This window comes from Hipposideros armiger, unplaced genomic scaffold (assembly GCF_001890085.2).
Source record: "Hipposideros armiger isolate ML-2016 unplaced genomic scaffold, ASM189008v1 scaffold_321, whole genome shotgun sequence".
Taxonomy (NCBI): domain Eukaryota; kingdom Metazoa; phylum Chordata; class Mammalia; order Chiroptera; family Hipposideridae; genus Hipposideros; species Hipposideros armiger.
The window spans coordinates 1,103,501-1,119,134 of NW_017731671.1; the positions used below are offsets into that span (position 1 = coordinate 1,103,501).

The 15,634-nt window shown below is 41.7% G+C and overlaps 1 protein-coding gene across 4 annotated transcripts in view; it reads left to right on the forward strand.

The window, feature by feature from the left end:
- The window catches only part of TNRC6B (trinucleotide repeat containing adaptor 6B), a 198,918-nt gene that overhangs the window by 166,595 nt on the left and 16,689 nt on the right, over positions 1 to 15,634 (forward strand). For all 4 annotated transcript variants that reach the window (XM_019660594.1, XM_019660595.1, XM_019660596.1 and 1 more), the window contains 4 exons: positions 3,713 to 3,838; positions 13,661 to 13,792; positions 14,039 to 14,137; positions 14,289 to 14,469. In XM_019660594.1, coding sequence (XP_019516139.1) covers positions 3,713 to 3,838; positions 13,661 to 13,792; positions 14,039 to 14,137; positions 14,289 to 14,469 — 538 coding nt within the window. The remainder of the gene's footprint in view (positions 1 to 3,712; positions 3,839 to 13,660; positions 13,793 to 14,038; positions 14,138 to 14,288; positions 14,470 to 15,634) is intronic.

The following is a 15,634-nucleotide window of genomic DNA, read 5'->3' on the forward strand; positions in this document are numbered from 1 at the left end:
AATGTTAAAGAGGCTATGTAGGGACCGTGTATCATCTAAATTAACGACATATTTGCTATTTTTAACGTAAGATTGAATGGCAAGTACTAGTACATTTGATGTCTTTTCAATTTAATAAAACTGCTCATTGGAAAATAGCAATAAAACTAGCAAGATTAAGAATTTGAGGATTATAGCATCTTAAAATCTAGCATCTTTAAGTATAAAATAACAGCAATTACCCAGAGAAAGGTAACTTTGATATTAGATAATGAAGCTGTGAAAAGACCAGATGTTGCTCGGACAGGGCAGCGTTTCATTCAGCCTGGAGCCACCCCCCTCCCCTTTCTAGGGTCTGACCTGTCAGTCATTCCTCCAAGGAAGGGCCATGCAACAGAAGCAAGACTGGCAGGGCTGGCACGATGAACCCCGCTTGCTTTCGCAGGACTGAGGTTTTTGTGGAGAAAACCAGGAATTTGGAGACAATTCCTTTGTGACAGTGACTCCAGTCATACTTGCCTATTCATAGTTCTCTGAGCACCCACTTGCCACTGTGACTTGCTCCTCAGGATGTCATTGAAGGACATTTAATTTCTAGTTGTATTTATTTTGTTTCCACATGATGACTTTCACATATAAATTAAAGAATGATATAAAACACCTCTCATACCATAGTCTTCAAGGCGCATATTAGTGTTTCATATTCTTCTTAGCACGTTTTTAAAAATGGATTATGTTATATCCATGTGTTCAGAGTGGTTATCTCTGGATTGGGAGTTATAGGTGATATTTTGTTTTCTTCCTTTATATTTCACAGTTTATCTTAATGTTTCCACACAGAGCGTGGATATGTATTGCTTATATAGACAGAGAAGAAACAGTTATATCAGTGTTCTGGGGGGACTCTTTGGTTTTGGGTTGAGGTATAGAAAAGATAGTCAGAACACTCTTGGTTAATGGTGATTGTAAGCATGCTCCCAGGATCACGTGATTATTACATGTTGTTAGTACATAAACTGTCGTATAATAGGCCAGCCAGACTAGCTGTGCACTGGACTCTAAACGGTAATTCCTCTTCGTTTCTTTGATCTGTGGATTGCTACGAAGCCCACCTTGAACCAGGTTCATCCAGATGTTCTATCCAAATATGGTCATGGCTTTTCACACAGCTTTCATGCAAACTTAATACACTTCATAATTAAAAAATAAAGTTTAAGGGTTTTATTTTCAAATCACAGGCTATTTCATTCAGCTTGGTAACTTTTTAATTTATATACATTTCTAAGTTAAAAACTATAGAGGCAAACATCACCAATAACTATTAGGACTCGGGTCATCATAAAAGCCTCACATACAACAGTAAAACTTTAGAAATTGCCAGATGAACCCCCACAAACATGTGTACAACCTTTTGGTTTTTCCTAATTTCTAAACGTAGTTTTAAAAATAAAAACAATCGACCAGTATGATTGTCACTAAATACATTGCTGTACAAAATAACTACTTCTGAGCTGAGAGTATGACCAGCTTATGATGCCAAGTTTCCGTATTAAAAAATAGAGAAGGTGTTTTCTTGATAGACTACTGTCGACTTATCTATACTATTGTATTATCCATATCAGGTAGATCAAAGTGGGTGGTATAGCTTTAGACATACTTGATAATGAAAACCTAGAACCTTTGGTGGGAATGGGGTGGGATCTGTTTGCTAGAAATTGAAAAGTAGGGCTTGATTTTACAAAAAAATTTAAAAAGCAAATTCCTTTTACTACTTCTTACCAAAAGAGAGGTTGGAATTTAAAATTACCTTCACAAAAAGCAGTTTTAGACCTGTCAAAAAATGGATGCTGGCAAGGGCTTGAGCTACCAGAAACCCCACCATTCAAGGACCGGCCCATGAATAATTAACATCTAATAATAAGGTCATTACTTTGATAGTAAAAGTGTGAGAACAATCTTAGCAGACTGTTCTGAGCACAGCTCCTTAGATCACTCAGCTATCCTGACTTTGCAGAATATTCTTAGCAAAAAAAAATGTTTCCTGTTTTCTTGGGAATGAAGCTACTGACTACCACGATCTCAGAAAAGTTAGCGCCAAGCTATCTCACCTTAGGGTGAATGAGTGATTAGTAAGACAGGAGAAGCAGATATTAGAGTTTCTAGAATTAAAGGTCTTTTCATGTTTAAACAATCCTTTAATTCATGGTGGATCTTTGATTTTCTTCTATGAGATACACACAGATTTTGATTGCCATCTCTATGTTTATACTCATTTTTATTTTTGATGCTTTTAAGTTTATTTATTTCCCCATAGCAGTCCCTTAATCCATTTTGAATCATTAAGCCATCAAAGTATCTTTAGTGTTCTAGAACTTAATAGTGCCCTTACAAAATTCTAATTTAAAATTACCTTAACCCCCACAGTTCCAGGGCTAAGATGATGGTGGTGACTTCAGTTCAGAGTGTACATATTTGATACAAGCGACGGTGCAGCTGTCTTCACTGACGATACTCAGTGGGGCATTTTCAAGTGTATGAAATTGGTGGGTCATGGATGTTTGCAAATGATGTACCCATCCTACAGACCAAGGCCTTTTGAATTCTGGGAATAGAAAGGGGAGTATTAAGCTGGAAAGACAGAATGGAATATAACTATAATATGATTCAACGATGGAAGCTATCTAAGAGTCTTAAAATATTTGGGGGACATATAGATGGGCCCAGTTAATTTGAATGTGAGATGACAAAGAAGGGCTTGGGGAAGACTTTCTTGATGAGGATGACCTCTGAGCTGGACCTTGAGGAGGCCAAGTGAAGATGGTATAGAAAACTGCCTCGGGCAGAGAGAACACAGTGTCAGGTATCAAATATGGTTTCTTTGCTGAGGGCCTTTCCTAGCTAGAAATAAGTCAGAATTGAAGGGCGATCATACGGCCCAATTTTCTATAGGTCTTTGATTAGAAGAGTGTAGGAATGCTCCAAGGAATTGGTCCTCCAGAAATCAGGCAGTTAAGCTTGTTTTTAACTAGACTGATAATCGCATGTTTGAATGAGAAGTTACAGGTGAGTAATATTTGTTTTGGTGTCCCTATAATGATTTTTCACTTTTTCCTCCTTTTTAATCTCACTCTGTGTGATTGACTCATATTTTTCCACCTAGCAAAGAAGGGACCAAGCAGATCCAAGACAGGGAAGGGTGTTCAGCTCTGGAGTAGGGCTCTCTTGGAGCTAGGCTCACAATTGGGTGGTACTGATAGTATTGAACTAACCAATGCAGAGAAGTAATATCATGATGTTGTTTTACAGCTGATATTATTCAGTGTATTTTTTTACTCAGGTGCCTTTCAAGATGGATCTCAGGTTATAAAGCTTGAGAATCAATTTGGTAAACCCAATCTTTAAAAAAATTTTGAAATAAACATTAACATTACCTATACCTTTCAATTACAAAAGAAGAAAAAAGAAAATTGAGTGCTTTTTCTAACATTTGACTAAATGTAACCCTTCTGGTTTATAGAGTTAATCAGACTGCAGAGGTGGTAATGATATGCCCATGATTGGATTTCAGTAATTGTCCTGAGCATTCCACGATCAGGAACTTTCCAGTGATAAAATTCTGTGATTCCCTGGAACACAGGATATGATTCTTCTGAGGGATAGAAAACCTGAACTGTTTCTTATTTGCATTTTCCTGTGTTGACACAGAGGCTGACTATTACTGTTATGTTTGCAGGGTGGCAATCATGGTTTGTTTGGAAATAGCACAGCACAATCGAGAGGCATGCACACACCAGTGCAGCCACTGAATTCTTCTCCTAGTCTCCGGGCGCAAGTGCCTCCCCAGTTTATTTCCCCCCAGGTAAGCAACTTTCTATTTCCACAGTTCAAAAGTAAAGCCCATCCAGGTGGTTAACCAGCTGTCAGCGGGCTGGTTTTGTGGGCATAAAAGGGATACTTGTAGTCTTACATTTGAAAAACCCAGATGCCAAGAATCAAGATTTTTAAAACAAAAGATCGAATCTCACTTTTTTATTGTTTCGTGTATACAAAGTAAATATTTTTGTATGGCAAATATTTGGATATATTCCTTTTAGACCTCCAGAATATTTTTCTAATACTGTACTGATTTTTTAATTGCATATAATTAAAATTACCTTATAGATTCTGTTGTGTCAACATTCAGAAGTGGCTTGCCCTCAAGGATTCACCCACAGGTGAACAAGAGAATTGCCAGGTTCTGGGTTATTCTGAAAGGTATAGAGGTGATACATGCTAAAATACTGACTAGGTGCCCTGGGGGGTGTTTGAGAACTAATGAGGTTGAAGAGAATCATGGAACCAGCTCCTAAGTCACAGCCCTTTGGCACCATGGGAACCCTTTAGGTCCATTTCTTAGTAGCAGATGTGCAATGAGTTTTGGGGGGTCCAGGTGTGAGATTTGTGCCAGCCTGCCACATACTGTGAGAGAGATCCCCGCATTTCTCACTTCTTTGTGAGAAAACGGGTCTCAGGAGCAAAGTAAAAGCTGGTAAGCCCGAGTAAGGATTCATTGTGACCTTAGTAACACTCCTGAGAGTGTTACTTTTACAAACTTAGTAAGAGCAAGAGCTTTGAGTCCGTCCCACCCTGTAAAAGGGGGTGAGGACACTTATTAGATCCAACCAACAGGTGTAAAGAGTCAGGTTTTATTTTTTAGTTTTTTGAAACGTCTTTTAAGACATCAGATATTTATTTGAAACCACCTGTAGATTTCAAATCCTGGTTTTAACATTGAGTCCGTATCTGTCTTGTAGGGGAAGAAGAGTTCATTGCGCCCTCCCCCCTGGGTCCTCTTCCTCATGGTTCTGTCTGGGAGTCCCCTGAGTCTCTCCCCTTCCCTTCCCTGCTCTCTAAGTTCCAGTCATCCTCAAGTCCCAGTAGTGGTATATCCTCCGGACAGACCTGTCCCTGACTTCCCAGCACTTACAGTGGCAGCGTCTTTACTCTTGGAGCACTTTCCAACCTGTGTTAGTATCAGGCCAACAGCCATCCATCGTTACTGAATGGCTGCAGTGTGCCAGGTAGCGTGTTGACAATGCACAGCTGAAGAAAACACCATCTCTCCCATGCTGCCTCTTGCAGTTGGTGGCGGTGATGGAAGAATAGTCAGAAATAGTGTGATAAATGTTGTATGGAAATGCTTAGCAGAGTTTGGGGAACTGGACGAGGACTTACACTAGCAGTGACATTGAAGCTGGGTCTTGAAGACTGAGTCAGAGTTGGCTGGGCACAGCCACACTGAAGATGCCTCCCAGGCACAGGGGCAGCTTGTGCAAGGAGCAGTCCTCCCTGGAAGAGCATGGCGTATTTAGGGAAATGCAGGTAATCTGAATAATCAGTTTGAGCTTATGGAAGCATGTAGATGCTGTCTAGAGTGGAAACTAGTCAGGAAGTGCGGGACCAAATCTGGAAAAGCTTTGTTTGCCTTGCTAAGGAGTTTGGACTTTGTCCTTTGGTCAGCATGGCTTATAACCGTTATCTGGGCTACTTAAAAATACAGTTTCCAGGTGTCTTCTAATCTACTGAAACAGAATCTGGGGTGTTGGAGTCTAGTCACCCCGAGGTGATTTTTTTATGAGCACCGTGAAGTTTGGCTGCTGTTGCTATAGATCATACAATATTAGGTAAGATTTTTTAGCTGAGTGGCAATGTAGGAAAATTTATGTTTTAGAAAGATTACACTGAGTGTAATGTAGAGGACATGTTTGCATGGCAGGATTACTGGAGCAGAGGAGATGAATTACAAGGCTAGTGCGGGAGTCCAGGTAAGGCAGTGGCAGTGGGAAAAGGCCTTCGTGTGAAAGGTCGCCGATGACCCTTGTGCCGTGGAATACAGTGGCCTGTTCTCCAGTGTCTTCTTACTCAGCGTGTCAACAGTGGTTGACACAGTTGGTTGCTGCCTGCTTTTTGAAACACTTAATTCATTTTGCTTTCAGAAACTCTGTATTGGTTCTCCAGCTACGTAGCACTTGTTCTCCATCTCCTTTACAAGTTCCTCCTCACTCCCCCAACATTTAAACAGCAGAGTGCCCCAGTCTCAATCCTCCAACCTCTTCTCACCAGCTGCAGCGACTGCTAAGTGATCTCACCCAGTGGAATGACTTCAAATACTGACGGTTCCAAAATTGTGTCTTCAGCCCAGCTCTCTTCTCAACTTCACAGACTCCTGGATGCCTTATAGGCATCTCAGGTGAACTTATCCAAAATCAAACTTCGGACTTCATCCCACACTCCCTCAAAAACATCCTCTTCCTTCGAGTAGATGGCGCTCTCTCTGCAAGAGCTCAGGTCACAGATCTCGAGAGTTCATTGTGAGTCTTTGCAGTCCACATCCAATCCATCAACAAACCCTCCCTTCACAACTTTATCCAGAATCTGACCATTTCTTATTGCCCCCCTCTAATGTGACCCCTGGCCGAGCCACCACCATTTCTCACTTATAAATGGCACCCTGACTGGTCCCTTGCCTGCCTCGGTCCTGTTCTTCACCTGGCATTCAGACTAACGCTCTAAACACTGCACTGTCCGATGTAGCCATTAGCCACGTGAGCACCAAAAATGTGACTAGTGGAATGGAAGAATTGAATTTTTGACTTTTAATTAATTTAAATTTAAATAGCCATACCTGGTTAGTGGCTACTGTGTCGACAGTACAGATATAGAACATTTCTATCAGCGTCGAGAGTTAAGGTAAACCGTGTTACTGCTGCTTTACTGGGAATCCTCTCATGGCTCTCTCTCTAAGAATACAAAGCTAACTCGTTACTGTGGACTTGGAGGTTCTCGGTGACCCCCACCCACCCCCACCCCACCTGCCATTCTCCCATTCGTTCAGGCCTTTCCAGCCAACAGGCCCCAGCACACTGAGCGTGCTCCTGCTACCCTCTTCTCCCAGATTGCCACGTGGCTCCAGCTTCATTTCCTTTGGATCTCAGTTTCGGTGCCACCTTATCAGGGAGGCTCTGCCAGGCCAGACTGTGTATAGTATAACACCATCACTGTTACTGTCCCTCCCTGTCCCCCCCTCCAGGAGTGTCATAAGCTTCACAGTGGCTGGATACGTGTCTGCTTTGTTCGCTGCTGAATCCCAAACATCAATAGCCGTGCAGGCATGGATTTCGAGTTCAGTACATATATGTCAAGTCATGGGAAGATGCATTTCGGGATGGTTTAGGAAATGGAGTTGTAAGGAAAGCACAGTTAACTTGGTCTAAGAGACTTAGAGGCTGCAAATATCTTTTATGACCAAAGTACCTGCGCTTCTTGGAAAAAGTACTTGTGTTCTCCTCCATTTTTTGAAATTTGTTTACTTAGCAATTTGTGGTTAACATTTAATGCATAATGAGGGCAGAATATTAAAGAGTGGAATCTTCAGATTTTTCCCTGACATTTTCATATTTTAAAAAGCAAAGTAGTTGGATAGCTATGTTTCTTAAGTAAACATAGCTAAAGTAAAAGTAAAGACAGTTAAAAAGTAAAGACAATATAATAGCGACACTGAAAGTTTGGAGAGTGGAGAAAACATTTTTCCAGGAAGCCCCCCACCCAGCTATAATGAGAGGGATGATTTCTACACTGTCTCCTATTGAGACTCTGTGGACAAGCATGCTTTTCACATACCCATGTGCATGGTCACTCTGTCCGGCTGTTGTCATCGGCACTGGTCATCATGTTTTCCTCTGGCTGTCTAGTCTTCATGTTGATCGTTCTTAACAGAGAAGGTGTGACGTTCCCTCAAGTAGACTTAATGGGTTTCCCTTCCCCCATTATTGGATATTTAGTTGTTTCTAATTTTTCACTGTTATAAATAATTCTATAGAGAAATCCTTAAACATAGATCTTTGCCCACATTATTTCTAAATTTAGTTGCCCAGAATGAAATCCCTGGGTCAAAGCACATAAATATTTAGATTTATAAACATAAACAGATAAATATTTTTCAATGTTACTTCCACTATAACCACTGAATAGGGGCAGCCAATATTTAATGTACACATAAGAAAGACTTTGAAACTAATCTTTAAGATTTGTTACCTGTTTCAGGCCTTGGGTTTTTTCTACCTTTCCTTTTCTATCGTTACTTAGATATTCAGAAAGTAACATATTCTAGCAGGCTTTTGTCTTGCTTTTAAATTGCTGTCATTTTGCACCTGCAATGCTTCGTTACATGCCATATTGGCTCCAACTAGATCGACACTTTCTCCAACCCAGCTGGAGATTGAAGGGCTTTTAAGCCAGAGTAATTAACTCCCTGCTATGGGAATGTGCAAACCTGCACTTTAATTACTCTGCAACCCAGGTAGGAGTAGCCATTTGCCAGGAGCCTGGTGGTGCTTCTCTCTGGTCCTCCGTATTCATTGGAGGAGGACAGCACCTGAAGAAGGGAGAGGCTGAGCAAAGCTAGACAGGAAGTCCTCAAAGTGTCACCTTTACAGTGTTTATAACTGTCAATTTATGGAACATAAGAGATGCTGGCATTTAAAGTATAAAAATGCACTGTTAGCATTTCTATTCTTTATAGTCTTTCTGTATCTGTCTATCTTTAAACACTATATTGTTTCATGTTGTCTTTTTTGCACTTTATATAGTGAAATTTGACTTTTTTTTTAATCTAATATTGTTCCTATTATTTCCCCATGTTGATTTGGGCAGCTGTGGTTCATACAGTATTCCATTACGTGAATGTACTGATCCTACTATCAATATTTGGGCTGTTTCCGGATTTTTGCTGTTACGAGCACTACTGCAGTGACTATTCTTATATTTGTCTCCTAGGATGGATTTCTCTAGGTTACCGCTGGGTCATGGGCACGCTGTACTTGGAATGGTGGTTTCTTAGGTAATTTTGAGTAGTAGGAATAGTAAGGGGAGGGAATGATGGGCTCTTGCAAAGGGATGGCATACATTTCCAAGACTGAAGAGAAATGTGTTAATCAGGAGACCAGCTGATTTGTTCAGTAGGGCTTTTAAAACTGAATAAAGAGAGGTGGGGGAAAATGAAGGCCCAAACAATGACTGCTTATGTGGAAGGCCAGCAGACTGGGAAACAAAATAAGCAGAGGAGATTTCCTATGGCTCATAGAAGGAGAAAACGTTAGAAAAGAAGTTAGAAACAGTGCTGATAGCCTAGAGCAGCACTGTCCAATAGACATCTCCCACGAGCCATGTAATATAATTGAAAGTTTTTAGTAGCCACATTTAAAAAGATAAAAATAGGTGAAATTAATAATGCTTATTGTTTTTCTTTAACTCAGTATGGCTAAATTGTCATTTCAACCTGGAACAATGCTTAAAAATTATTATTGACATTTTTACTTTTTTTTTTTTAATACCAAGTGTTTGAAATCTGGTGTGTATTTTACACTGACAGCACATCTCAGTTTAGATGATCCCTGTTTCAGGTACACAAAAGCCACATGAGACTAGTGGTTAACACTTGGTGGCACAGGCCTACCAAACATAGTTACTATATTTGTTTCTTTCCTAGAAACTAGCACAACAAACTACCACAAACTGGGTAACTCAAAACATCGGAAATTTATTCTCTCACAGTTCTGGAGGCTAGAAGTCCAAAATCAAGGTGTCATCAGGGTTGGTTCCTGCTGGAGGCTATTAAGGAGAGTCTATTCCATGCCCCTCTCCTCACTCCTGGGGGCTGCTGGCAGTCCTTGGGGTTCCTTAGCTTCTAAACGCGTCCATCGCTGCATCTCTGCCTCCGTACTCACGCCATGTTCTTCCCTACATGTCTCTATCTTCGCATGACTTGCTCTTCTGTCTCTGTGTCCAAATTGCCCTCTTATAAGGACACAGTCATTGGATCAGGGCCCACTCTGATCCAGTATGACCTCATCTTAAACTTGATTACATCTGCAAAGACCCTAATTCCAAGTGAGGTCACATTTTGAGGTTCCAGCTGAGCATGAATTTTGGGGGAACACTGTTCAAACCAGTCCAGTTGCTAAATCAATTGAATGTAAGATTCACACTGAAGGTAGTAAATATGATTTCATGGGTCACTGAGGTTTAGTGGACTAAGACCCCAGTTTCGAATAGGATGTTGATAGATAGCACGGGACAGTCTACTCTCATAGCCTCCCCTGCCCCCGCCTTCCACCCCCCCAAAAAAAATTCTTAACATGGTGAGATTAGAACTATTGCATCAGAGACAATAAATGAAGTCACACTGGTGACTTCGGGTAAACTCAAAGGAGAGATGAAGAAGAGTTTTATTTGGGAGACACTGTTGTAGGATGTGTCCCTCGTCCTGGCTATGAAATGGGGACAGAAGCAAAATGGGCAGTAGCAGTGTGCTCACTTTGAGCTCATGTCTGCTAGGGGTCCGACGCTCGAAATAGGAAAGCAAACACATTTTTCAATTAATTGGCAACACTGAGCATCTCTTAGAGGAAGCAGCAGGGAGAACTATTGCTTTCCCATATTTTCCAAAGTGATAGAATTGTTAGGTTAAGTGAAAGAGACTGAGATCTTGGAAGAAAACAAGTTGGTGAGCCACGTATAGGAAACCTGAAATTGTCAAAAGCTAGGAAGATATTCTTGAGAATGTGGCATAGACTGTTACTCAAAAGTATTGGGAAATTGAGGGATTTAACTCTGATGCTAAGGAAAGAAAATGGGAAAACCCAGTTGGTCTTCTGATGAAAGCTTTCTGATGACTCAGTTTTTAAAAGGGCATTTTCAAAAGATGGAAAGTCAGGGTATGCCAGCAAGGATGAATCTGTGTAAGAGTCACGTTAGGGGATGAGAACACAAAATAAGCTGAGGGTTGCAAAAGAGTAGGCAAATTAAAAGCCTTCAGAGCTTGGCGTGGTGCGGTTTAGTGACTGGGAAAGAATTGCTTTGGACTCTTTGTATAATGAATGCTAATTGATTAAGTGGAAGTAAAATGTTTACTACTTTTGTCTCTCAGTTAAGAACAAGGATGTTCAACCAAAAGAGTTAAGATTCCTTAAATTAAAGGAACATAAATTCTACAGCAGAGAGAGAATTTGCGAAACAAATTAGAGCCCTGTCTGTGCTCTTTGAGGAATGCTAGGGGCCTTCAAGGGAAGTTTAATAATGGCAACCCCTCTTTGCTGCCAAAATCCTGAATTTTAAAGACAAAAGAGGAAGGCCTGGGGGTTGGGGAATACTCCCTTTACTACTGGGAAAAGTGATACTGGAGAATGTGAGCTTCCTAATACCGAATCCCAGACTTAACCCCCAGCAACTGGACCGGGGGCAGTTCTCCCTGTAGCCTTGCTAACAAGAAAAGAAAGAGGCCTGGAGTGTTGTTGTGATGAAATTGGGTGCCTCTCCGTGTGGAGCCTCAGATCAGAAATGGGAAAGGAGCACCCCTCCCCTACAAGGAAGTGAGGAGAAGGGGGAAGTTTTTTAAACTATTTTTGAGAGACTAAGGAAAGCTGCTTAAAGACTGATGAACCTTGTGCCAATTCCAGGCAAGATTCTAGACTAGATTATCAAAAGATGGCTTTTGGGCCAGCCAATTGGCGCGTTGGCTGAGAGTTGGCTTGGGACGCCAGCTCTTAGCAGCAGAGCCCCAGTTCAGATCCTACATGAGGGCCAGGGATGCTGTGCCCTCTACAGCTAAGATGCTGAACTACAGCTCCACCTGGCGCTGGGCTGGCTGGGAGTGGGCGTGAGCCGCCGGGAGTGGCCATCCAGTGGCCGGCGACCCATCTGCCTCGCCCGGGAAGAGCGCAATGATAATACCAACATGGGCCAGTGAAGCAACGTCCTCCACAACTAGACTGAAGAACAAAAGGACAGCAACTTGTCTGTTCCCCTTCCCCTGATTCCCCAGCGCTGTTCCCCTCCCCCAATTCCCCAATAAAATCTTTAAAAAAATAAAAATAAAAAAGATGGCTTTCAATCCCCTGTGATAAATCGAGACTCCTAGTTTGCTAATGAGTGTAAACTCATTTCCTTCTTTGATTGGTAAAAATATCATGGATTATAGGAATGGTACAGTTGTATCTCTTATTTTGACAAGCCGTTTGACAAGCCCTTTGTTTTAGACAAGATGGAAAAATATAGGTTAAATGCTGAAACCGTTGTGTGGATTAGTAAATAATTGACTATTCCCAGGCTGATCGGTTTCAGGTTGGGAGTTTGCCGTGGCATGCTACTAGAGTGTCCTCAGCTCTCAGCTTCAACATTTTCATCGATAACCAGATGGGGAGACACAAACTGGGAATGAGTAGAATAACAGAGTAGAAAAGAATCTGGTGGAGTGACTGTTAAAATGTAATATTCACTCATGTAATAGGTATTAAGCACCTACTATGTGCCATGCACATAAAGATAAATATAAGGTCCTAAGATCAAAACACAAATTTAAAGTTTTAAAACCCATCTGCTTAAGTATTACATAAGGGAGCAAAACATATTTTAAAATATAGATTTCAATTGACAGTAAGCTTAGTGTGTGAATTGGGAGTTACAATGCAATAAATAATCAGAGAAGCTGAGATCTTAGGCATTGTTATAAAAGCACAGCATTTAACAGAATGGTTGGTGATGGCTAGGTCTCCTCAGTACTAGACTGTTCTAGAAAATGGCTTTCTATTCTGGGCTCTGCATGAGAAATTGAGTGAGATACAGGTGAAAGAACTGCTCATATTTAGCCTGAAGGTAAAGATCCAAGGGAGGGGTAATCATTGTGTCTACACATTTAAAAAACCGCCCTGTGGAATAAGAACATTTATGGAGTGCGTTTCTAACATGACATGGATTAACTCATACAATTCTCAGTCACTGAAGTTAATACTATTATTCTACTTTTGGAGGTAAGGAAAATGAGGCTAAGGAAGGTTAAATGAGTAACTTGCCCTGAGTCACACACCTAAGAAATGGCAGCCCATGCCGTCTGCCTCAAAAACTAAACTCTTGACCAGCGTGCTACTTGCCACTCATAGAAGAGGGATTAAGTTTGTTCTCCTTGGCACCAGCTGATTCCGTGGGTTCGGTGGAATAAAGTACAGGAAAACTTTCCAGCTCAGTTAAAACGCCTTAAGACGAGCTGTCTGAAGGTGGGAGGACTCCTTCCTCTGTCCCTGGAGGTTCCTGCAGCCCCATTCACTCCCAAAAACCATGGAGAAGGAACCTGCTGGGCTCCTCTGCTCTGCCCTCTGTGACTCAGAGTGTGTGGTGTGAGAAGTCATGTGTTGAAACTCGAATGCTTCTTGTTTACAAGTTGATAGATTTTTCTTATTTGTGTAACAGAAGTACTTTTTCTGAGCATTTCTTTATTAGCTTTATGCAGTTTAGTATATTTTGTTTTATGGAGCATTTCCAGTAATAACTTCTCAGACTAAAGTCACACTGTCGTTAACATTTTTTAGTCTTGCAGATGTTTTCCTGCTTGTAAAGTTCATGATTTTTCTTGTAGAAAAATTTGGAAAGTCCAAGAAAAGAATTTAACAGCTCTTATAATGTCACCACTCAGAGATAACCACTTTGGTGTATTTCTCCCAATTGTTTAATATTATTCATAAATTTTTTCAAGGAAAAAAATTGATGCTTTACTGGCTTTAGGTCTATTAAGAGTCTCTTCACACACACACACAATTTATTTGGATAAACTGACAGTTTCTTTCTTGTTTTGTTTTTTTTTTTTGGCCAGGTTTCTGCCTCAATGCTCAAGCAGTTTCCCAACAGTGGCCTGAATCCAGGTCTTTTCAATGTGGGGCCCCAGTTATCTCCTCAACAAATTGCCATGCTGAGCCAGCTTCCACAAATTCCCCAGTTTCAGTTGGTAAGTGGCAGATTTTCCTCCTAAAGGCTGAGAAGGGTATTTACGTTTTTTTCTGCCTGGAACTTGATTTGCTTCGTGTTATGCATGCTCAGCTGGAGTTAAATGTGCCCGATAGACCAGGAACTTGGTGGTACCTCCCTCACGGACACTTGACTGAGCAACCTGTACTTCAGTGTGCAAGCCCTTTTGGTGTTCTCAGGGAGCCTGTCTTAGGAAGCTGAGGTCGTCTCTCTCTCCTCCCCGTAGGCCTGTCAGCTTCTCTTGCAGCAGCAGCAGCAACAGCAGCAGTTGCTCCAGAACCAGAGAAAGCTTTCTCAAGCCGTGCGCCAGCAGCAAGAGCAGCAGGTACGCAGGGTGGGCGGGCCCCACTAGTGCTCTCTGGGAGGACTGCATCTCTGCTTCACCTCTCTGAGCGCCAAAACAGTCTTCTCCTGTGGCGTCAGGGAAGTTGGCTTATCAGTGTCCCTTTTCCCTTCGGCGGCGTCCTCGCCTTCAGCTGGCCCGAATGGTGAGCGCGCTCCAGCAGCAGCAGCAGCAGCAGAGGCAGCCCAGCATGAAGCATTCGCCGTCTCACCCTGTTGGGCCCAAGCCACACCTGGACAACATGGTACCCAACACTCTGAACGTGGGGCTCCCAGACCTTCAAACCAAAGGGCCAATACCTGGATATGGTTCTGGTAAGTTGTGAGTAATGAAAGCTACTGTTTTTAAGCCTGTGGTGGTGGGTTGGGCCTATAGTACCCTCTGTTTTCACAACAAAGTAAATAAATATTCTATCCCTGTCTTATAGATGAGCTATCTGAGTTATCAATATCCTAGAGCTTCGGTGGTTTGCTGACGCTTACCACACAATCAGTAGAGACAGTGCTCCAACTTCTGACTGCAAAGCAGCCTTTTACAACTTCTGAGTGGCAATCTGCTCTCCTACCCCTAGGAATTATTAAAAGCCAGTCTGAATGTCTGTACATGCTGAGTGCTACCCATACCTGGGGTTATACTCTATTAAAATATGTACAAATTGAGGTGTTTAGCTCTACTAATAAAATTACCTTCTCTTGAAAAAAATGGGGAACTTAAAATTATAAGGCAAACTGATAGAATTCTTCTGGTGTTAGTATTTCATCTGATTTAAATAGAATTAGCACAAGTAAGGTTATACCTTTGACATTCATCAGGAATTTGTTGGCAGGCAAATCGTAGCTCTTTCAGAACTGGGGAACATGTTGTAAGCAGAATCTACCACTGATGCAACAGTGATTTAAAAATAAAATTTAAAAATTAAAAAGGTACCACACACCACAGTGGGTTTCTTCTTGGGTTGACATTTAGATTTTATTTTGGTAAAGAAGAAACTGTGCAAACTCAAAAACAAGAAATTCGTGCTCTTAGGTGACAAAGTGACCCTGGACAAATGGCCCTGCTCTCTCTGCTCTCATTCTGTGAGGTGCCCACTTCCTACTGGGGTATCCATATGCAGAAACGAGCAAAGACTTCAAGGACTCCTTGATCCGGGATAGTTTTAAGGGAGTTAATTTCCAGATCCTCAACTTCTGGCAAATATTCTTAAAAGTGAACCACCTGAGAACTGACTTAAATTCAAAATAACCTCTCTCCCACTTGACATAAAAGAAGGGCAAACTCTCCGCCATCCCGTGCCTCACTAGGGCATGCTCATCTGGATGTAGAACACCAGAGTACCATGCCGGGAGGAAGTCCCTCGTAATGACTCATGAGGGTGTCCTGACCCCTGGGTTTCCAGTCGTCACCTTCTTCCTCATGTTCTCTGTTAAGGATGAAGCGTGCGTTATCTTGGTATGTGTTGAGTTGTTCTGAATTTAGACT